Raw genomic sequence first — 25,224 nt, 5'->3', positions numbered from 1 at the left:
GTTGGTTAAACACGCCGTTTGGAACAGCTGTGGACAGCAAGTTGTATGAAAAACAAATTCAGCGCGCGGGTTTCCTAGGCTCTACACTCAAAGTCGTGTAAAATTATTCGCTTGCCCAAACAAGCACTTAGTGCTCATCTCTGTTGTTGGCTCCGAGCCAGTGACGGAAATTCCACATTAGCATGGCGTCTCCCCGTCAGAATCATTTGATCAGGGAGGCACTTTGACTTTTGAATGCGATGAGTTTTTTTTTGTTATGAAGAGCAATGCATAAACAGGAAGACATGCCACAGCTCGGTTGCGAGTTCTGGAAAATATATCTTAACAAGAGTGTAAACAAGAAAATCGTAAACACAATTAAATTGGGCGCAAAGCCTGCATCTGTAAACAAGCAAAACATAAACACATTTAAATAGACGCAAAGCCCGAAACTGAATCGCTATTGGTAAAAATACGCGTGAAAATAAAAAAAACGAATATTCAGCGTTGACATGGAGTACTCAAACACACAGTGATCAAGAAACAATAGCCGAGCGTGATGCAGAGAAACGGAATTAAGAAGTATACCCACAGCATTTGTGCCTCATGATTTTAAGTTGCTTATTGCCCTTTGGTTGTCGTGGTCCTCATCCAAAAGTCAAGGCAACAGCAGCAGCAGCATCCCCAGCCGCTTCACTTGTGCTGTCGACGCTCCCGTCCGTGACGTTTGGATGTCAACAGTAAATGCACCACTGCCAAAAGCTTGATTCAGACACGCCGGTGCGCTAGCGTTAGCCAGAAAGTAACAACACCTGCGAAGCTTCAGGCCCAAGCGAGCACGACGTGCCGATGTTGACGCGACCAAAACGAGCGGGTTTAAACTCGCCCCCGTCGTGAAGACCGTCGTCGTTAAAATCTTGCCCAAAGTTCTCAATTCAACAGACGCGCGCTCTTCAAGACCACATGTAATATCTCGGCCTTTTCTCTCTCTCTTCTCTCGCCCACCAGAAAAACCGGCGGTGAAGTTTTCTTTCAACGCCACCAGCCTGTGGAGCCGACGGCGGCTCGCTCTTCTTCTCCACTCTCTCTCTCGGCTGCAGTGCGACAGGCTGGTGCGGCGCAGAGGCAGTGTGACGACGGCTCCTCCTAACTCGCTGCTGTGGTTAGACGACGTCAGGCTTGCTGGGCGCACGGTGGGGGGGAAGGCTGCCAGCACGGACGTCACTCCTCGTCGCAACGACCGCGGGCGGAGGGGGGGGCACTTTGTTTATAAAAAAAACTTATGCTGCACGCGCCAGATCTGTTTTCTGCCCAAGGCCATAGACGGAAGATCTCGGTTAAATATGTCTGCATCCGCAAAACATAACCGTCACCATTTGGCGCTGATAATGACTTTGGACGGACATTGCAAAGTTAAATATAATAAAGATTCCTCCTCTGTACAGTTTAATCAATGCTGTCATTCGTCCCACTACTGTTGTCATCAGACTTGCTGCGAGTGTTTATCCTACTGCAGGCTTCAATCGTTAATCTCAGTCCATTAAATCATTCCTGGCACAGCTTTCGCCTTGCTCCCTTGCCCACATCACCAGCAAGCATCTTTACTTTCGTAACGAAAACATTAGGTTCCGTTGGGGCTGACATCACCTGCGGTGCTTGCGGTGGGGGTTGCGAGGGTGGCACGTCGCCCCATCGCCATGTAGGGTCGCCGGTTTTCGGCGTGGCTTTCGTAGCCGAGTCCCGTATTTACACGCGGCGGGGGGGCACCGCTAGACATCGCTCGAGGCTTCCCTCTACCAAGATCACCATCGCAAGCGGGATCGTTCGTTGCGATAAGTCTCGTGCTCTTTTCAGACAATCCTTTCATGTACATTCATTCGAAAAAGACATATGTTCACAAGGCGGGTTATATATGTCGCTTATGTCATCTCCCACGTTGAAAGTTTGCTGGTTTCGATGAAGTCTTTGCCAAGGGCGATCCGGCAGTATCTTAAAAAGTTTGTGTTTTTTGTTGCATCATATCCCAGTTGGAGGTCGACTGAGCTAATCGTCCCCTCAATGCTCAATAGAACGCTAAACACTCTGTAGGAAGTAAAACCGTGGTCATCTCAAGGACAGAAAGTCCCCCCCGCCACCCAAGCGAACTTCTCGCTTTGACCTGTGGCTCGGGACGGCCGCAAGAGATTAGAACGAGCGCACTGCCCTTTGAGGCAGAGGAACCACCGGCTTTAGGCAGCGTCTGACATCTGCTGTGCCGTGTACCCGTTGCTTTAAACTTTAAAGACTTGCTTCCTGCCCCATGGCCCATACCTACACGACACTCCACACGAGTCGGAAGGTTCAGCTTCAGCAGCTACAAGGTCCGTGCACCTACTAAGTTCAAGGGTCTGTGGTTAGATTTTAAGAGCTCATGGTCTGCTCCAAATCGCATGTGCACAAAACATGGCAGATGCGGACACCTGATGCACAAATGGACCATTTAAAACTCTCCAGCGGTGTGCGACTGTGATCATCCATAACAGACCGTACAACACATAACGACGCAATTCCCAATCCACAAATACAAAGGAGACATCACAGCGATAATACACTCCCGCTGCTTCTGACAAGGTTATCTAGCTCGACCATCTGAATGTGAAATTGTGGTTGTTGCTCTGTATCTACATCAGCCGTACAGCAGAAGAAGATTGAAGGGCAGCACGTGGAGAATCATCAAAACAAGTCTGCGCTTTGCCGATTTATTTGGTCTTCAAAATGACACCTCCCCTGGCGCCATTCCCAAGAGCACGTCATTGCGTGCCACTACATTGTGTGTGTGTGCGAAACGCGACCGCGTGTGTAGGGACTCGGCCAAAGTTCTTTCTCTCTCTTTACTTCAAATTCAGAAACTTGTCAAAAATTTGTCCACGCTCAACGAACAATGGGGAAGCACTCACGTCCACTGGCAGACTTGAGCCAGTGGTGTGAATTCCACATTCCCATGGTGGGGGGGGGAGCCAGTCTCTCCGTAAGAACGAGCACTGGAGACTTTTCACAAAGCGGTACCGATTTTTTATTAACTCAGAGTAACGATGAGGATTTTATTCTTGATAAACGTCCTCCGCGGCTGAACATTCGCTGTGGCACACTAACAAAGGAATACCACTGCTCTCAATACCATTCGTAATTCTTCTAATAGTATAATAAATTATATAACATGATATGTAGGAAGTGCACGAACAGATTTTAAACGTAAATGGCCAGCCCTTTCTTTGTTAGTCTGCTGTCGGACAAATACCTCTCAATGCTGCATCGGTCATGGGGTTTATTTGATCACACTTCACCACATTGGTCAATGCGGGTTGATAAAGAGGGGGAGGAGGCTGGGACTTGCTTTAGATATCAATTGCCATCCATGACTAGGTATCTATAATTTTCTGATCGCGAGCATCGCTGAGCCCAGCTCTGTACCGCATTCCCTCGTTATTCACGAACTTGCCATACGCGAGTTTGCCTATCTGAGAGTCACATCTGGAACTCTATACGATTGCATCGAGAGAGAGAAAAAGTGATGAGATAAGGTGATGAGAGAGATCGACAGAGAAATTTGGAAAACTTTAGAAGCATCTGCAGACGCTGCATGCACCACATTCATGGGCCAACATCATCATCACCCACAAGAATTCACGAACATCTCCGGAATGTATCCTTCGCGAATAACAAGGGAATGCTGCGTCACACACGGGCGGTGGCGGCGCGGGACACAGTGGGGAGGCGTTCTCGTCGCAAGGCTAGCTCGCCCTGCGTCAACAAAGATCCCCCGTATAGCGTTAACGGACTGTTGGGGCAAGTGCTGTTAGCGAGCACTTATGAAGGCTGGAATAGGCACACGAGGTTGGTGGATGGCCAGCACCATGCCCGGCCACCTTTGTCACCCCAGTGGCGATGTTTAAACACCGCATCAGGTACTCATTTAAGGCCGAGTCGACCTAGGGGAGGCCCAAAACTGGTGACGCGCTAACCGCTACACCGCCACTCCCCATACAGGCAGGTGTTCACACTTGCAAGCCGCGCCCCATCAAGCGCATCCTGTTTAGTCACCCGCGTGCACTCGCCGTCGGCAGAGTAGGAACAGGGACGCGACGTCTTCCGTATCTATCGCTGTAGCATGCAACAACTTTAGAATCAGGATCGGAAAGGTTAATTTAGACCGGCGGAAGAATCCGATGAGCTATGAAGCTCTTTATCACAGATGTCCAGTAGAGGCACGGGGGTCAGTCACAACAACAAATAATAAAAAAAACAGGAGTGGAAAGTAGAAGAAAGGTACAAAAAGTCACACACACAAAAAACACATTTGCAGTCTTTTAACAATCCATTGGTGGATGAAGGCCTTCCCACACCCTGCCGATCATGGGAGTTGTTTGAGCACACACCGCCACGATGCTCGGAGCGAGTTGGAAGGGTGGGGGCACAGCACCGGTTCACATATCACTCGGTGCTGACGTTAGCCTGAGCCGGGAATCGAACTTTGGTCGCTGGGTTCGTAGAGCAGTAAGCGATCCACTCCTGCACCACTTCTCCACCCTCAGGGTGTTCATGAAGACATCATCCATGGCTGTATAATTATGATTAGACAGCATTATGAGTTTAGTTGATAAAACTATACAAAGGCAAAGATCCCCCACAGACTGTAGGGGTAAGTGCTGTTAGTGAGCACCTATGAAAGCCGGAACGGTACACGAAGGGGTGGGTGGCCAGCACCACGCCCAGCCACCTTTGTCTCTCCAGTGCTGATATTTACACACCGCACCAGGTAAACATTTAACCCAGAGTCACCCTGGGGAGGCCCAGGACTGGTTCAAGTATTCGCCACCGATGTTGACCGTGAACGAGAATGGAACTCGGGTCGCCGGGTTCATAGCGAAGTGTCCTAACCAATGCACCACTGTACCCCAAAGACAAAGATCCCCGTATAGCCTTTACACACCGTTGGAGCAAGTGCTGTTAGCGAGCACCTATGAAAGCCGGAACGGTACACGAGGGGGTGGGTGGCCAGCACCACACCCGACCGCCTTTGTCTCCCCAATGGCGATGTATACACACCATACCAGATACTCATTTGAGGCTCAGTCAACCTAGGGGAGGCCCAGGACCGTGTCAGATAATCATCAACGGTGTTTGGCCGTGAGCGGGAATCAAACTTGGCTCGCTGTGTTCATAGCGCAGCGCGGTGACCGCTACACCACCGCTCCCCACTGTACCCCACACATGGACCACTGGGTCGTGAAGATTTTATCCACCGAGTTATTTTATCTCTCTAAAGCTCCCCAAGTGCCCCATGGAATTAGCGGGACACATCAGATTCAAGAACGTCCCGGGTGTATGTCAACATCTCGGGTGTGATGGTTTCAACTTCTCCTGTTATGTGCTGCTGAACGTCACTCGAGCTTTTTAACTTAAGAAAAAAGCACAAATACACGAGTAATACGTTGACAACATTTCAACCACACAGTTCAAACTACTGCCTCATTATGATTCGTTAATAATGGAACGTACCTTTCTGAACCTGTACTTATTACTGTTGTTTGCTTTAAGGGTGGTGTTGTCATTTTAATATTGGACTCGCATTCGGGCAGCTTAACGTTCAAATCCTGGCCGGAGCCTCAACCTGAGCTCACCTTCTTACATTATCTGTAAGGGCTTGATAAATTAGGTACAATGAATAACACTTGGTGGGACACGCTGACACAAAAAAAACCCTCCGAGATACGTCTATTAAATGTGCACGTTTTGCCGTTAACCCAAGAGCAGTCTTCCCATAACTGTGACCACAGACACAACTGTCGCCCCAATGCTGCTGTACTAAGGGCCACGCACAGACGTCAACTTTTGTTTGAGACATATGGTGAGACGGAGGAATGCGATGCTGGGAGATAGAAGCCTGCGGAGTGGGTAGCAGATGTAATCGCACGGTTACAGGGGCTCCTAGCGTGCGCTCTCATCAGTGCAGAGAGAAAGACGATTAACATCTTCCATTTAGCTGTACAGACCGTGAGAAAAAGAGTATTTTCGCGAGCACCTATTGAGGACAACAGTATGTATGTATGTATGTCAAACTTCTTTCGCACCGTACATAGCCAAACGTGCTAATCGGAGGTGCGGGGGAAGGACAACAGACAAAACACAAAACGCACATGAGGGAGTGGTGAATTTAGGATTGTAGCTTGCCAGCCTTGGTCTCCCATCTTCTGACATTCACACACACTACACCAGGTACTCATTTTGCTCCGAGTCAACCTAGGGGAGGCAAGGGCCAACTTCAGATACCATGTACGACTGGTGAGGGTACGTGAACGGCCAGGAAATGAACCTGGGTTATCAAGATTGCAGTTTAATGTGTGAAACACGAAACTGTACGACTAGTTCCTCCACACAAAAAAACAATATCCCTTGAGCTTTACAAACAAAAAGTTAAACTGTTTGTTGTTGGGTGATAACCTAATACAGCCAGTAGGCACACAAGAAGTTCCATGGCCAGTACAGTGGTGCTGATGCTTAAGATGGGTTTTTATTCATGCTGAATCAACCTCAAGAAGCCTCAGGACAGATTCAGATACCACTCGTCACTGATTTTAGCCACAGGGCTCATAGCGAAGAGCGGTAACCACGACACCACTGCTCCCCATACGCACACGCTCTCAGAAATACACAAACCAAAGACGAAGATCCCCATTTAGAGTTAACAAGATGGTTGGAGAAAGTTATGTCGTCAATTACCGATTAAGGCAGGCGCGGTGCATGGGGGGGGGGGTGTGGCTATCACCACACGTAGCCACACACAAAAGCATAACCACGCAAACTGTAAGAGTAAAAGCAGTTACACATGCACACAAACAGACACAGATCCCCCAAATAGCCTTAAACAGAATGTTTGGGCAAGTGCTGTTCGCGAGCACCTATGAAAGCCAGCACGGTGCACGAGGGGGTGGACGCCCGGCCGCCTTTGTCTCCCCAGCGGCGATATTTAAACACCACACCAGGTACTCATTTGAGGCTGAGTCAACCTCAGGGAGGCCCAGGACCGATTCAGATAATCGTCACTGATCTTGGCCGTGAGCGGGTGTGGAACTCGGGTTGCCGGATTCGTAGCTCAGCGGGGCTAACCGCCACACTACCGCTCCCCACTACCGTGTGCACACACACGCACGCACCCGCTCACCCCTGCAACGGGCCAGTGTTTGTTTAGTCTGGATACAATCTTCAATGCTTCCTGCGAGAATTGCTTGGGGGAATTCAGCTGTCAGCTTCGACAAGGAGGCACGTCCTGGGAGGGAATCGTGAGCGGAGGATTGAAGTGTGTCAGACAGAACGGGTGAAAGGTGCCTGGAAGGCTTTCAATTTGAAACATAATCATCTCTTAAAGAATGCAATAAAGAGAACACACTGTCTGTCAAGAGCCTTCAAATATATTTCCCTGAACCAATGATAAATTTAATTTGGAAAAAATAAAGGTATGCCGTAGTGTCTTTTTAACAACAAGCACAAAGTATTTATCCAACTGTTAGGGAAGTGTAAGTACAGAAGTCAACTTGGGCCCAAGGAGTGGCAGCCAAGGTTTGGAATGTGTCCAAAAGGGAGTTACACCGGGGAGATGGAGCCATTAAAGCAACTCACATTCAGGCGCTCGGTGGATTGTTGCATCACAGGTTCATCAGGGAAGGCGATGGCTTGGGGAGGCATTTATCCAGCAGTGGATGCATCAGGACTGATGATGAACATTTAGCAAACGAAAGCCTCGCCCCGAGTCCCAAGACTCTTTTTCAGGAGGCTCCTGCGCTCAGGATGCTTGGATTCATTAACAGGTTTTATAAATTTGAGAGGAGTACTGAGGAAAGGCAAGCATACGAGGGGATAACACTCAAACAATCTACCCAGGTATACCAGATACCGACTTGCTTGTACTCATGTCTACAAGCACCCAAATATCCCCGCAGGTTGGCAGTCCCAGACACAAAGTGTGGCCCCCAACCCAGCCTCCAAAGAGCTGCATAAGATACATTTGGTAAAAAACCAAGGCTAAAGAGATTTGTCCAATGTTAAATTCCAGTCAACTAAAGTTTACATAAACTCAAATGTTAGTGGCTGAGAAAGCAGTTTACATTCAAAACTTTCCTTCGTTTTGCTAAGAGAGAGATGGCCACTGCTGCTCAGTAAATCTAAATATAAAAATACAAATAAGACAACATAAATATATATAAATATGGTAAACACGCGCGTACTTTTGCCTAACCATTGAACAAAGATAGTTAGTTCAACGCACGCTTTAGATGCACTTCTGCGGCCGTCTGGAACGATCTTCATTCCGACATTAGGAAGCCACTGGAGCTATTCAATTTTAAATCTAAATTGAAAACTCATTTTTTTATTAAAAGCTTTCGTGACTGCAGGGATTCATATTCTTGGTTCTTTCGGTAAAGTCACGTAAAAGGGAAACAATAAAAAACCTCCACTTTTTTCAAATTTGCTTGCTGTGGTTTTCACACCTGATGATGATTTCTTGTGTTGCAATCGAAACGTCGTGAGAATTTTATTGTTTTATATATTTTTTTATTTTATTGTTTCCCTTCTACGTGACTTTACCGAAAGAACCAAGAATATGAAAACTAATTTCTTTAGAACTGCTTTTGGTGTTTAGTTAGTTGTCCTTCCACCTCCACATCCGGCAAGCACGGTTGGCTATATACGGTGCAAAATAAGTTCAACAAACACACAAACAAACTGTATATGCCATTGTAACAACAGCAGAGTTAATTAACGACGGCAAATGAACAGCCCTTGTGTTAACCTACTGCAGGATCAAGGCCTTCCCACACTGCGTGGGTGATGGGGGCTCTATGACCAGACTTTATCACGCTTGGCCAGTGCGGGTTGGCACGACAGGGTGCTTATAATGGAAAAAAAGGAAAGATGTTTGACCCTTTCTGGCAATAAAGCAGGTGTTTTGATTTAAAGCTTTCGTGACTGCAGGGATTCAAATTCTTGGTTCTTTCGGTAAAGTCACGTAGAAGGGAAACAATACAAATATAAAAAAAAATTCTCACAATATTGTTTTATATTTTTATTATTTAATTGTTTAATATTTTGTATTATTTTATTGTTTCCCTTCTACGTGACTTTACCGAAAGAACCAATAATATAAAGCAGGTGTTAGAAACGCTCTGATAGTGTTGGTGTAGAGGCCAATCAATTTCAAAGACAATGCCCATAATTATCAGAGCATGTTTGTTTGCATGTTCACCACAAGTACGTGGAGTTAATGCAGGGGTTTTTTTTTGCTATAAAGAATAAAACCTTATTTTTCATACTTTGATACTGGCAAAAAAGTCCCATGATATATGGTGCAGAGGTACAGTCCACCAATGGTTGTTACCGCACTGCCCTCTGCTGTCAACCACGAGGTTTATGAAAAAGGTGGTCAAATTTAAATTAAATAAAGTATTCAGAAACATAACACACGTGCATATACAGCGCGTGGTGTATACATGTGCTGTATACTCCATGTACACCACTGCGACAAGACAAATTATCCTGTTTTGTTGCCAGAAAAAAGGGGAAAACCTATTCTCAAGACAAATTATGTTATGTATTATAATTATTACGCCTGTTTACCCAGGAAAGGCTCACCGAGTCAGTCTCATGACCCTTTTTCAGAAAAATCCTGCCAAGTTTTATGCATTAGGGAGGTGATGATTGCCGTGTATATTCCAATTGAGTATTTTTTAGATAATCAGCGAATAATTACTGATAGCTTCCAAGCTACAGTGGATGAGCCCCAGTATCTATCTAGTCTTCAGCTGGAGTCACGAGTTTTCACGCGTTTTCTTTTTATTCACGCGTGCGTGGCCACCGCACACCTCGGTTTGTCCCGTATGGGGCACATGATGATGATGACGAGGACGATTTGGTCCAGTCTAGCCCTGGTGAAGTCCTCCACGGCGCACGGCAGACCAAGAGAAGCGCCGTGGCCTGTGTTTCACGGCGGGGTTTGCAAGAGCATCCTCAACACACACACACTTGTTGCTCACTGGAGTGTTGAGTATATTCGCCATCTCAAAATGCTCGCAAGAGAGAGCAAAACAAACCAAGGCGGAATGTAAACATGTGCAAAGTAATTAAAAACGGCAGGCAATAGGGAAGGGTAACATTCATTCCAAGAGCAGATCAAACATGAGAAACAGCTGCTACATCCGTGCCGCAGATTAAAAAGTCTCAAATGCCACCGTGCTCAAACGAGGGCGGGATGGCACTCATATCTCCACTGGCCGCCTTGGGCCCAGTGGTGGAAATTCCACATTCCTAATGGTGTTGGCCCAGTCCTCTCCACAGAAAAACCACGAACGACTTCCCAGAAAGTGGCAACTCCTTTCATTGACCACAGGGAGGGGCCGACTGGCTGAATAAACACGTACAGGCCTTTATAAAAACTACCACTGGATGAAGGCCCACCGATGACGCCTTGTGGGCCATTTGGGTTGTTTGAGCATACTTCACCACTCTGGTCAGTACGGGTTGGTGACGGCGGGGAGCAGAGACATTGTAGTAATGAAGTCCAACAGACTTTTATGCACTGGCCTGCTGCCCAACTACATACCGTCACAGCCTATAACACCTGTTACACATGCGTATCATCCATCAAAATAGTATCCAGGCTTAAAATCCTGCTTAGCAACTGATATCTGATAAGACAGGGTACATTCCGGATTGTTTAGGCATGGTGAAGTCTCACAAAGTACGGGACAAAATTAATCTGAAAATTCTCCAAATGTTGGTGCCATCCAATTGTTCGTTGACAAACATAAGATTCGGGGTGGTACAACGATCCCGGTAAACCCTGCAGCACTAGGGGCATGTCGAGGTGTCCCCAGCATGGATATCGGCGGGAGTTGTGTACTATGACAGCCAGATTTTCCACCATCAGGCTAAAACCTGCGTATCTATAGTTCAATGTTAATGTGCCGTTTTATTGAGGGACTACGACTGTGTGCTGTTATCTTGGTGTGGTCTGAGACCATTTTGTTGTTGTTTTTGCTACGTTTCCCAAAAGCTCGATAAATCGGACTATTATATATAAGTGATACATTAATTTTGTACAGGGACTCCTGAACTTACAAACTTGCGACTTAGGAACTTTCAGAGATACGAACAAACCTGTCCGTATGTCCAGTTGCCCATTCGGACCGAGAGCCGTTAATTCAACCGCCACGCAACAGGTGGCGGTGGTGGCATCTACATCTGCAGAACGTGAAGAACCAGTGGCATCTACATCTACAGGAGATTATAAAACTTTTAAAGCCATTCCCCGTGTTTAGTGTACACGCCGTACAACATGTTTGGAATCGACAGGAGTGAAGTTGGACTTACGAACAGACCTCTTGAACCGAACTCGTTTGTAAGTAGAGCCCCTGTATTTAATTTTATTTAGTGACTCGCTTACCATTTCCTCTATTTTGCACTTCGTTTTTTTGTCTTGTTTGCTGTTGTAACTTGCCGACCAGCCCACACTGGACATCGATGAAAAAGGGCTTCCGTAAGTTCATCGGACTCCTCCTCCAGTCTCAATAAAGCTTCCGATAAAGATTCCGACAAGCGCATTTGGCGAGCATCCCGAGCGAAACCCTTGATGGGAGACGGACATGGGGGGGGGGGAAGGACCGCAACGGTGATGGATGCTCACGGGAGCTTTACGTGGCGGCTGATTAGGGAGGGAGACGATAAGATTAAGGGCTCAAGTACTTTGTGATTAACTGCGACAGGAAACGGGGGATTCGTGCCGCTTTCGGGCGTACGCCTTCCTCAGTTCGCATGGGTAATGTCCAGGCCACCTCCTCGTCACGTTGGGCACAATACTCTCCCGGGCAGGTGGCCGTGGGGCCAACGCTCACTGCAAGGCTGCCCCGTCTAATAAAAAACAACTGCAGAAACGATCATTTTCCACCAATGTTACCCTGATTGTACTGATAAGCGTCACGTCGCGAAATTAGCTTATCGATGGGAATCTCTCCAGCACACGTACAGTGCTATATGTGTCGCTGTACTGCCCCCTACTTCTCTCTGAACAGCCCCACAGCAGTCTAAGACACCTGCTATGCATGGTGGTTGCCCATCCAAGCACTATCCATGTTATCTGCTTATCTTCTGAGTTTGGGCGCATTTCGGGTGATTTTAGTCATAGGTTCAACTTTCATACGAATTGGACGAATTATTTTTCAATTCTTGACCACTGTTATAACACTTCCTCTTTCAGCCATTTGAAAATATTGGGCGAGCAGTAAAAACGTTGCAGCACATATGGGCAAGTTACTCAACACGGGAATGGGTTCCGCTTTCGCTCCAGCTGCGTTGAACGCGCCGGAAAGTTTCTCCATGAGCTACAGGTTGCCAGCCCTGTGGGGTGGGTGGCTTACGTGCATACAGCGCTCTATGATTAAGGCACAGCACTCACGATAACAGCTTCCCTCTCATGCTACAATTTCCATATCACAAAGGGCTACTTTCAATTTCTCTCAGGGGTGTGTGTGTGTTTAATACGTGTGTCTTGTGTTCATGCAATTCGGCTATGGCCATTTAATCCGCATAATGGTGAAATAAACAATGGCACAGGAATGTGGAATTTCTAGCACTCGCTCAGGGTTGTCAGAGGAGATGAGCCCCAGCGCAGCTCTGACTCGTGACTTCAAACGAAGAACAATTTATTCGGGATTAAATTATATCATGCAATGCATTTGCAACAGAGTGAATTTCAAGTTGAACCTTATTTTATATATGTTACACGGATGCTCCCGTTTAGCCAGTTGCCCGGCTATTTCATAAGGGAGATCCGTGGTGCATGAGCAGAGCAGGAATAGCAAAAATAAAAGACAAAAAACATCCATTTTGCAGGGGATGCATAAAAAGGGCCTGTGGGTCTCGTGAGACAATTCTTTTGCACCTTACGAGGTCAGCTGTGGGGTTTGCAGCGTCTAGAATGACTTCGTAGGCCAATTCTTGAGAGGCAATCCTTGCCACAGCCACTGAAGGTGAATGCGGTGGCAGCTGCAAAAGTGTTTGATTTTTCTTAACGTAGCTCTCTCTTGGTCAGAGGATGCATAAAGGAACAAATGTAACCATTATTTTGTTATCCAAGCACCAGACAAAACAAAAACTGCATTTTTCATTTAAACCTCACTGCGTTCAATACCCTTTAGGCACGTCTTACTTTGGGATTTTGGCCATTTCCTTCATAATACGATCGTTCCAACTCCTACGAAACGCAGTTTCTTTCCCCAAGTTGAAGTCACGCTAAAGGCAGGGCAGACGAGGACCCAATGTTACGCAATTACCCTTTACATCATACTTGTGTGGATCTGAAGTACAATACACCAAAAACCTGTATTATGGATGAGTCGCGAAAGCCTACGTGTTAACCTGGCTATATCTTTATTGGGTATTTTTACATGCATGGGAGGAAAATCGAGTGCCCAGAGAAAACCCACGCGAAAAAGCGGACGTCATTTAACAAACAGTCACAAAAAACAATTGACTGTATTCGCTGCCTACTGGCCACCTCTAAGCCCTGCCCGTCGGTGTGTGTGTGTCCCGCGCGCACGTGGCGGTGTCTCCGTGCGCGATCGGCCACGCGTCGTCGCCCCAAAGCGCTGGCTTCATGACGAGTGACAGTCAGCGCGGCCAGCTGCTTCACCAATCTGCTCAACGCACCCCCCCCCTATGTCACCCTGGGGACTGGCAGAGAGGGGGCCAGTGTTGCAGGGGAGGAAAATTGGGGACCAAAACCTGCGATAACAACTATTTTCTGCGACAATGCACATAGGAAAGCTTTCACTCAAATGTACTTCCTATGCGTGGTTGTGTTTCGCGATACAACCCCAGAAGATGTTTCACGAAGCTTTAACAACAACGACTCACTCCGAACAAATTACGAGCGAAAAGTTTTTTTTATTTCTTAATATTACTTGTGCACTTTTTGTTGATACGAGACTTTCGCTTTTTTTTACATTCAGCCCACTGCCCGAGCTCCTTCCATCAATGTCAATTCAAGCGAGTTGGGAAAAAAGAAAAGGTTGACACGCCATCCCGTCCGCTGGTGCCAACTCCAGCGAAACGCACTTGTTTTCCCCAAGTTGAAGTCACGCTAATGGCAGGGCAAACGAGGACCCAATGTTACGCAATTGCCCTTTACGTCATTCTTGTGTGGCTCCGAGATACAATACACCAAGCGTAAGAAGTCTTTCAGAAGAACAACAAGGAAATTTCTTGTGGCGTGCCCTCCTTCACACGTCGCAGTTGCACACACCCTTATATTTCCACCTCCGCAAAACGCACTTGGCACGAATACTTCTTTGCGACAAGGGCATAGCCACAAAAGCACCATTCGACAATCCACGCAGCTGCCGGACTCTATGATGTATAACATTTGGTTGGCTCCAATGGAACTTGCAAAACGTTTACATGTTTCATGACTGTAACGCTAATGCCAGCGATATTTCACGGTTTCAGCTGCACACTAACCCCGCTTCCCCAAAGACTCCATACTTGTGTAGTGACATCGTTTTATGTCACTGTGCGAAGCGGACCTAGGAGAGGCACGGCGTGCGATGTTCATCGCAGACACCACTGAAGGTGGATGCAGTACCGGCCCTAGCGGGGCTCGGGGAGCAATGACTGACATTGACGGATGGCACCACGCTCTGCGTGCAGTGCCAGCCTGTACAGGATAGGGTGCGAGAGTGCAGGTCACGGAACGGGGCTGCAAGGGGCCATGGTACTCTGGTTGACCCCGGAGGACATGTGACCAGAGGTGTCTACCCGGGGGCCCCCAAAGGGGGGCTGGGATGATCACGTGTCAGGCCCGGGAACCCGCTCGGGGGTTCTCGAAGGTGGTCGTGGCCAGGGGCGGAGCGGGCCCCGCCACGGGATATACAAGCCGGGTCCCCCAGTGGGACCGGCTGCTGTTGTTATCCTGAAGAATCTACGTTCTACGTCCCAGAAGAGTCACCAACACGTGGACCTGGACCCAAGTTGGGGTCCTGTCCATTGTAGCCTGGTGGTCCACCACCATAGGATGCTATCTGGTAAAGGGGCAGTTACCCCTTTGTGTTCGTGTGTTGGTGTTAATAAATGTGTTGCCTCCAAAGAGTACGTCTGCGACTCAGTTGAATCCACTACACTTGTTCCCACATTTCTTGGACTTTTCATTATTATACGAAATATTCCCAACGCCCATCTCAAAACATTAGAGAAATGAAAGTATCGTGGAGAAAAGAAAGTTCTGAAAGTCAGTTAAAGCTGTGACCTACAGAATAATTCATAGACTAACAACTCAAGTGTCCTATAATGCAGATAAGCATAGCAGCCAGTTGTGAGGTGCTGCAATGAAAAATGCTAAAATAACTCAAATTGTTCATCAATATGGCAAATGTGTACTGTTTCACCATTAATGAGAATCTACATTAAAGTATGCCATTGCTAATGACTTATAACATACTGAGCCAGCTATTAGTCGTAAAACATACATTTATTTTCATTGGTTACTTTTTATCAGTATAATATTTCCAAATTAAAGAAATGCATTCGGTAAAAAAGGCATCACATTTATCATTTTAAGTGTCAGTTCAAGCCTCCGTGTATCTTGGGATGAACGTTCTCTGACAACCTTAACACCCTCGCAATGCCATCACAACATGAATAACAACAACAACTAAAGGCAGCGGTGCACTTTAGTAAATTATAGTTATTATTACGCACGTTTACCTCGGAAAACCTCACTGAGCCTCTTGACTGTTTTTCAGAAGGGCCCTGCCGAATGTTTGCACCAGGAGGCAATGATTGCGTGTAGTGATTCGAGGGTAATTTCTGTCAAATTTGGACCATGACGTTGGCACGCAATGGCCTACTCCAAAACCTCGCATCGCACAGGCACACTTGGAGCCATCACCATCACCGAGTGGCGAATGGCGGCAGTTGTTTAAGTGTTTGTGTGCGCTTCGTTTAGTTCCCCTAAAAGCAGCTGTAACGACATCAGATTAAGAAAGCACAGCTGTATTCTTGAGTAATGTGATCATGGTGAGGCAGCTGTACTTTGTCAAACCTTAAGTACTAATTCAGTTTATGCAGAAATCCACAAACGAGGAAACGTACTGGAGAGGTGGAGAATTCGTTTTTTAAGCTAAACTTCTGTAACGAGGGCTACTGTACTTAAAAAAAACACTTCCTCCGGAAACGATTCCTTGAATACAACATTATAAAATTAATTAACAGCCATACACACATCACATACAAGCGAGAAAGCCACCCGAAATGTTAACATTTCGCAGCTCAGCTTTTCCATCCCCCGCCACAGGAAAATCGACGGTCAGGGTGTACTGTGCGTCACCACGGAATATTAAAACGACGGCGGTGGGCAGCCTCACCACACCACACCACATTGTACAAAACAAAGATGAAGATCCCCCGTATAGCCTTAACCGACTGTTGGGGCAAGTGCTGTTAGCGAGCAGCACCTATGAAAGCCAGCACGACACACGTGGGGGTGGGTGGCCAGCCCCATACCCGGCCACCTTTGTCTCCCTAGTGCTGATGTTAAATACGCATTGCACCAGGTTGTCATTTTAAGGCTAAGTCGACCACACACACACAATTGCAAACCCACACACACACACGAATATAAAGGACTGCCATACAAATGAGGTAAGTGCTGTTCCCAAGCACCTAGGAAGGCTGGCACAGAGCACAAGTGGGTAGTTTGTCCACCGCCACACCTAGAAGGCCTGTCTTCACAGTGCTGATGTTTGACCTCGAGCGCATATAAAACAGGTCCAGATATTCGTCGATGATGTTGCCGATGAGCGGGAATGGAAGTCAGGTAACCACGTGCTTTTTTCGCAGTGCACTAACCACTGCACTGCTGTTTCTCACACACACAGACATATATATACAAATTTAAAAGAATGGTGTTTTTTTTGCACAGTAAATCATGACCGGGCTGAGACCATCAACTCAATTCACTTGAGAACCCAGTTTAATCACGTGTCTGTAGATTCGAACTCAGGACACCGATGGTGCATGCTGACTCGGTCCGAAAACATCGTTAATACTCCCTGAGCCACCCTGCCACTGCCGCAGTCTTTCAGCGGTGACATTACACCCTGGCAAACAATTTCCCAAGGTGGCGAGATGTTTAATACCTTGCCTGGTATACAGGAGGCCGTGGGATCAATCCTGACCCTGATGCTTGTACATTTGGCGTTTGCGCATTCTCTCCCTGGTCGTGTGGAATATTCTCCGGGTCTTCCGATTTTCCATCCACATTTAGAATCAACATGCGTTTAGAGTATTTGGCGACAATACATTTCCACGGGATAAGTCACTTCGTTGAGCTATTATTTGTGGCCAGATAGCTTCTGAAAAAGAGCTACATAGCTCAGTGGACCTTACCTGGTACAATTACAGTATTTTATAGTTTATCCAAGTGGTGCAGTAGTTCGCGTGCTACGCTACGATCCCAGCAACCCAAGTTCAATTCCCAGCCACGCCTAACATCATTGGCAAGTGATATCCATGCCGGTCTTGGGTCCCCCACCTTCACCGATCAGTACTAAGACGGTAAAGTATGGTAAAAAAAAAATACAACCGGCATGGGGATTGGGGAAGCCTTCATCCAGCAGTGAATTGATAATGGGCTGTACATTATATATAGATAATTTGTTGCCCATGCTTTTGGTTGCGACAATGCAACAACGCAGGCTATTCGCTCAAAGGCTCATTTGAAGCGGGGCACGGTGACACACGGGGAGCGATCAACTTGGTTTTCTTGTCCCAACATTTACTCTCTTTGTTCTAACTCCAGCCGCGTGGTGCTGTGGGTGGAACGCCACACTCGCAACTGGAAGGTCACAAAGTTAAGATTCTTTTGGGAGGGTGGTCGACCTGGCTCATTATCCCTTCTGAGTTCATAACAGGAGCCAATACGAGAATGTGCAATCTCCACCACTCATATCGGCTGTCTGCGCACAGAGACATTTTGGTAAGGATTATTTGTTTTTAGGCAAATGTGTGGAAACACAATCCCAGATTCAACAACACCATTTACCAAGACGTTTACCTCTGGGGCAGCATTAGAGCGACCAAGGGAAGTAATGGTGGTGGGCAGACCATAATGACGAACGTAACTCAATTTCGGCAGACGCTCTGACCTAATTTGCCTGGGACTTGCTTGGGAAAGCGTGACGCTGGCTATAAGAGGGAGCCATGGAAACAACAGGCAGAGTGAAAAGCAAACGCTGGAGGGCATGGGAACGTGAGGAGCCTTGGTTTGGCACAGGCAGTGTTGGCCAATTCCCCTAAGTCAATACAACTCCGCAAATCTAAGCGAGACGAAAATATCGTACCATTAAAATGTATGCGGAGTTCGATTGCTGGATACTAATTGATTAGCTCTCCAACAAAACTAAGATTTAAATTATTATGCTTTAAAGATCTGAAACCCTGCCTTGCCCCTTAAGATTCCTAAGCGGGTGCTCTTTGAGATTGTTTCTTGTTTTGCATCAGGCTTTGATTTGCACCCTTGCCAAGCTCAGTGGGGAGAAGGCAGAAAAGAGGACTTCAAAGGTGGTGAGTCTTTGCATGTGTGTGCATGCGTATGTGCACGTGTGTGAATGTGCATATGTGTGTGTAAGAGTGTTTGTGGGGAGCGGTAGTGTAGCGGTTAGCGTGCTGCGCTACGAACCTGGCGACCCGGGTTCGATTACCGCTCATGGCCAACACCGGTGGCAATTATCTGAACCGGTCCTGGGCCTCCCCGAGAGCGACTCAGCCTCAAATGAGTACCTGGTGCGGTGTGTAAACATCGCCACTCGGGAGACAAAGGCGGCCGGGTGTAGTGTGGGACACCCATCCCCTCGTGTACTGTGCCAGCCTTCATAGGTGCTTGCGAATAGCACTTGTCCCAACAGTCTGTTAAGTCTACATGGGGGATCTTTGTCTTTGTGGGTACCGGTAGAGCATCGGTTAGTGTGCCGACCCGGTGAGTTCGAATCCCCCTCGCGGCCAACACCAGTGACGCCTATCTGAACCAGTCCTAAAGCTCCCCGAGGTTGCCTCAGCCATAAATGAGTTGACAGTGTGTAAACATCAGAATTGAAGAGACAAAGGCAGCTGGGCGGAGCGCTGGCCACCCACCCCCTCGTTTGCCACCCCCAACATCCTGTGTAGACAACATTCGGGATATTTGTCTTCATTTGCATATGAGCAGTGATGGCCACGACCAACCCCTACCGTACCATGCGGACCTTAACGAGTGCTCGATTACAGAAACTGCCCCAAAAATACATCAGGCTACATGGGAGATTATTTCTTTCACTCTATATATGTGTGTGTGGTTGCGTCCAGCATTGTGGTAAACGACCTCTCCACTCCCCTGGCTGTGATTTGAACTCCCGACCGTCCTATTTTGGAGTCACGTCCTCGCCAACGCGCCACCTGACCCGGCAATGAAAACACTGCAGCAGCAAAACAAAACTGAATTAAAAAAAACAATCCGACCGAGGGTGCCAACACGTCGCGTTACGACGAGGGTGCGCGGATTCCTTGCGCGCCCCCGCTGATTTGATATGGAAAGAATTCGCAGCTACTCAACCACAGCCAACGCGCTAGCCCGCGGTACACACAAACACCGGCACAAACGCCCTACTATAAGGGAAAGGGCCAGGCAGACCGTGTGACATTTGTGTTGACCGTGCTATGTTGTGGTGCAAGCCTGGAGGGGGGGGGGGAGGTTGGTGGATTAAGTAGAGATGGAGTCATCTGCTGGAGGAGCCACTCGGTTAGTGGCCGGGAAAGAAACGAGAGCCGACAGCGTTGAAGCCCTGGGTTTTTGGCACAGGGGCTGGGTGTGTCTCTCCTGGGTGGATCTCTGCAGACTCACAACGGTCATGTCCCACCACTCGGCTGGCAACCATGAAGAGCCTCGGTTTGAATCTAAAATCGAGTCGACCTGTGATTGAATCCATTTAGGTACTGACCGAATAAAACACTTGTACATTTTTATTGTACCGCTTTCAATGACAAACCTAAGCAATTTAACTTCGGCTGCGTCATGTCACGAACGACATGATTCGTGCGAGTCTTACGCACTGCACTCTGCTCCCCTCTACGCACTCTCAACTCAAGCATCCAAGGCTTTCTGTTGAAGCCGCAAGTCAGCCTTTGCTCAGTGGGAAATCGCTCACTCTTCTTCTGCTCCCATAAATCTGGAACTCCCTTCCCCCAGCCATTCGTGCTGTCAACTCCATGCCTACGTTCAAGTCCAGGCACAAGACCTTTCCTTTTTTCACCTCTGCATATTGCCGACCACCTCTCTCTGTAAAATAGACATGCCCACCGTTTCTGTGTAGTAATTGGAGATGCGGTCATATTTGAACCCTATGTATATATGACCAAATTTAATTATATTGTAAATTTGATCCTTCACCTTACCGTAACCAATTAAAGGCAGTACACACAACCGTGTGTATGTGCAGTTTGGGTGTATGTGCAGTTTGGGTGTATGCGTAGTTTAGTCCGATTTCCTCCTGCTTGCTAAAGTGCTCAAACAACTGAATTTCCCAAGCAGTTAAACAAGAACACTACCCAGCAGACAACTGGGATGCAGTCATGGTCAGCGGTGATTATCTTTAAAAAACTGAAAGCAAAAAGAGGGAAATAAAGGAAAGACTTAAAAAATAGGATGACTATGAAAAGGAGGCAAGGACATCATTAAATCAATATTCGCATTTTCAGTTTGCCATCACATCCTCATAAGTGAACGAGGAATTTTTTGGAAATTGTAAATCCATGTGCCATGGGACAGCGGATAATTATACCGGTAGCGTGGACTTCGAAATGTTAATTAATTCTCTGAAACGATTCCTTTAATTGGCCTGTCATTGATATAATAACAATGAGATGGGCATGCAGATATGCTATGTGAGCGGGTGCACATACAAAATGAGATGGCACACACGAGTCCACACCGACCTCTCTTCACCCTACCCCACTGATCTATTTTTTTCAACATGGGTTTTCCAGCGTTGTGTTTTGGCCTGCTCCCCCATCTGCCATCTGCCAATATTGACATTTATGAGTGTAGGTGCCCACGTGTGCGCCTGAAACGTTATACGACTTAATAAGTTGTGCAATCAAGCGCTTTGTTTTGCTTACGAAAGCCAACAGGGTTGTGTTTGTGGTGGCGTTATTAGAGATGTGTGGGTGGAAATCAGTACACAATGTGATCAACGTGACGAAAGTGATGTTCATCATAAAACAAACTACTCCCAAAAGGCATGTAACACGTATTTACTCGTACTGAAAAAAATTACAAGCAGAAAGTGCTTGTTTCCTCCCAATTATATTCCAATCACTCGACTGGGAATTGTGTCAAGAGAAGTAGACATATTTATATGTTTGGAACTCGTGAAGCTAGCAGCGGACCACCTTGTTGTACGATATCAGCCCTGGATGATGATATCAACTGAAGTCGCTTTCGTTGGCCTCTTAATCCACACCCGGGGTACACCTTTAGCAATAAATCGAAAAAAAAACTGCAGTCCTTGCCGAGTGAACGGGCACCATTTAATGAGACTTAGATCCGAGCGATTCCTCAGCTTTTAACCCAGAATCATCTCAGGGATGCTGGTTCAGTGCTGATGAGGGGCGCAAGCGCCTTTTGTCAACCGCAGCCAACCCCGCGCTTCTTTAATTCCCGTCCTTTGTTAATCTGTTTAGCAGGATGCAAACCTATCAAGATTCACTGTCTCAGGAACACGGAGTCAAGCGGGTTGCATTTTCCATTTCCGTGCCTTTTCATGGTTACCACCGGCACATAACGGCCCACTCTTAGGGACGGAGTTCAAGGGAGTAAAAAAAAGCGTGCGTAAATTTACTCGCTGGGAACGGTGCTGAAAAAAAAAGTCCATCGAGTTGCCCAAAATGAAGTGTTACCTTTTGCTAAATCACATTAAACGAATGCATTTATTTTATTCTATAGCGGCACTATGAGTTTTTTTTTCTAACTGCAGCGAAACAAAAAATATCGTATTTACCGGTATGTACAGAATGCGGGTCGCTATGTGGAACTTTAAATACACCTGCAATAACAGGCACCGAGAAATGCATTCACCATTCAGGGAGATCGCTCAGAACCCACGAAGAGTGAGCCACCCGCCACCCAAAGGCCACCCGCCCACCTAAAACCCAAGGTAGATTTTTACTGAAAGGGCATGTGCTCTTACAACTTACCAGTGTAAAAACAAAAAAAAATCCTTCAAGATTCAACCAGCTCTGCATACGTGCATAACGAACGGAGGCTTTGGAAATTAGCCAAACTCAATATGGTCAAGGCAATGAAATAAAGGAACATAGAGGCCAAAAACTACATTTGGTCTTTTTACCTTGTAGATGCACACTCAGGCTGTGTGTTTCTGCCTGTCCGACATGAGTTGCAGCTTTGTTTATCTCACGAATTAAGCTTCAAACCCATGTTGGACAGCCCAAGTCACGCAGCCTAAGTATCTACAGGACAAAATCTCAAAGTTGTTTTGGGTTGTATCTTCCATTAAATAAATTGAAGAGAGTTATAAATAAGTAGAAGCCAAAGGTTGGTTGCATAACCTTTCAACAAGCATCAAATCCAGCCAGCTTTGTCTCTGCGGTGCTGGTGCTCGAACGCCTCGTCAGACACTCATATCAAGGCCGAGTTAACTTCGGGAATTGCCATTGCAGGGTGAGGTATCACTCACTTCCAGGGCGACATGTTCCATGTCTGGGAATCGGACCCATAGTCCCACGCACGCACACACTCGCTCATAGCCACACGCACGCACACACGCACCAACAAATACAAACAAGCGCACAAGCGTGTGGCACATTGGCACACAAAGACGCATTCACACGCACAAGTGGCGTTTACACAAGTATTACAGCAAGCGCATAACCGCACTCACCCACTCATACATGAAAAAAGACAAAGACCCCCGTGTAGCCTTAACAGCCTGTAGGGGCAAGTGCCGTTCGCGAGCGCCTATGAAGACCCGCTCGGGACAGGAGGGGGTGAGTGGCCAACACCAAGCCCGGCCGCCTTCGCAAAATTATGCACGCACACATGGGCACATGTACGGAGGGTTTGATGGGCGAGTGTTGGCGGCTGGGTCGTTTAGCCACCGTGCGTTTTAGGCCAATGCATAACGCTGTGCTCAAACCACACCCACGTGACCACCAAGCCGACCGTAAAACAAAAACGGTGGAAATATGGATGAGAAAAAGCACTGTAACCCATTTCTAAAATTGAATGTTTAAAAATTGTATTAACAAGTAATCAATGCCACTTTCAGAAGTCAGGATGATGATGTGCTAATGGTTTTATTTTACATTAAAACTCCCCCAGCCCCTGAGCATGACCAGGCTCAACACATTGTGTTTTCCTCTGCCCATGACTGGCTATCTCTCTCTCACTCTCTAAAATAAATATGCACAAAATTCTTTACATGTGTGTCCTGAGATGCAAGTTGCATTTAGACACTATGCAAACAACAAAAAAACTGTACTGCATTAGAAACAAAGTAATGACTATCCGAGGGTACACAAAACTCAAGCCACAGCAAACAAACCAATTTCATGGGACACCCACTCATGTTATAACGATGCATCGAGAAACACATTAACGATTCGTACGCTCACGACACAAGCATCAAACAAATGGCGCGCGGGAGACTCAATGGTTTTACATTTACACATGCGGCATGTCACGGGTTCGCATGACCCGCACCTCTGATTAGCACGGTTGACAACATATGGTGCGAAAGAAGTTCAACATACATACATACATACGACCCCTGCAGCCAAGAGTGGCCGATACATTCAACACAAACTTAAAGAAAAGAGACTGTTGCATCTTGGATCAAACCGTGATCCTGACTCACAACAACTGAGTAAAATGCCGGGGCAAAGGTGACTCATTACACCTCCAGTACCCACGTCTTACTCCACTACCAGCAATCAATTGATCAGCTCGTTTTGGTCTTCACACACGGACTTGCCAATGCATAGCCAGAAGATCATAGCGCAACAGCCTCTGGCCCATGTCACAGATGTGCTCCAGGGCAAGCATGGCATTCACAACTCCACATAGAAGCCGCTTTAAGTCTGCCTGTACTGTTGGTCCATCTGTACTCTAGGTGTGCACTGTAGGTCTGTCTGTGGTGCAGGGCTGTCAAATATGTGACGGGACTCACTCATGCTTGTGGACTGGTCCAGTCGGCCCGGTGCAGCTGTGCGCGCTCATGCATCCGACACTGAGCATCCTCGACAGAGAATCATGTCCCGGTCGCATGTCCTGTGCAAAGGGAGAGGAAGTCGTCACGTGAGTGGCTCGGAATCGTGACCTAGGGTGACGTGCATGCGGTGTAAGAAGGGATAACTTCCACAAGTCATGTACATGCGCACACATGCACACACGATGACGCACGTGTGCACAAGCATTCACACACTCACAGGCACACTTATTTGCAGTCAAAGATACACATTCAACAACAGCCACCACAGAGGATGTCACCACAGCTCTTGTTCCAGGTGAAGTGCACTTTGAGGCCACATTCAAACAAAAGACACTGACAAACAAACTAATTCAAAAATCCCCGTATAGCCTTCATAGACTATTGGGGATACTGCTGTTAGCGAGCACCGATTAAGGCCGGAGGGGGTGGGTGGCCAGCACCACACCCAGCCGCCTTTGTCTCCCTAGTGGCGATGTTTACATGCCACATCCAGTCCTCATATAAGGGGGAGTCAACCTAGGGGTGAAGTTGGCCATGGCCAGAAATCGAACTCAGGTCGCAGGTTTAGTAGCACAGTGTGCTAACCACTACAATACCTCTCTGCACGCACGCACCCACACACATAAACACACACAGGCACACAAGCAAATGCTTAGCATAGTCTCAAAAGTGCATAAAACCATTTTAAAAACCACATAACGCAAAACATCGGGCTCCGATATCAACCTGAATGTGTTTCCACTTGGGTCTGTCGCTATACAAGCAAAGTGGTGCCATACCGATCGGCGTTCCCCCACCCCGCATGAAATGGCACGCTCCACGGCTAATGCGCCCCATGTGCAGCTTATTGATATAAGTTTATACAAGAACGCGCTGTGCTGCACATACAGGTGAGCAGCTG

At 47.2% G+C, this 25,224-nt stretch overlaps 1 protein-coding gene across 4 annotated transcripts in view; it reads right to left on the bottom strand.

The window, feature by feature from the left end:
- The window catches only part of LOC144936486 (USP6 N-terminal-like protein), a 63,122-nt gene that overhangs the window by 29,989 nt on the left and 7,909 nt on the right, over positions 1 to 25,224 (bottom strand). For 3 of the 4 annotated variants that reach the window (XM_078863587.1, XM_078863586.1, XM_078863588.1), the window contains exon 2: positions 24,282 to 24,382. In XM_078863587.1, the coding sequence (XP_078719713.1) occupies positions 24,282 to 24,285 (4 nt within the window). In that variant the 5' untranslated portion in view covers positions 24,286 to 24,382. Of the gene's footprint in view, positions 1 to 571; positions 1,111 to 24,281; positions 24,383 to 25,224 lie in introns of those variants that run through there. The other variant, XM_078863585.1, reaches the window with a different exon arrangement.

The sequence above is a fragment of the Lampetra fluviatilis genome, chromosome 16 (assembly GCF_964198595.1).
Source record: "Lampetra fluviatilis chromosome 16, kcLamFluv1.1, whole genome shotgun sequence".
Lineage (NCBI taxonomy): Eukaryota > Metazoa > Chordata > Hyperoartia > Petromyzontiformes > Petromyzontidae > Lampetra > Lampetra fluviatilis.
This window is presented reverse-complemented; position numbering and strand designations above follow the sequence as displayed.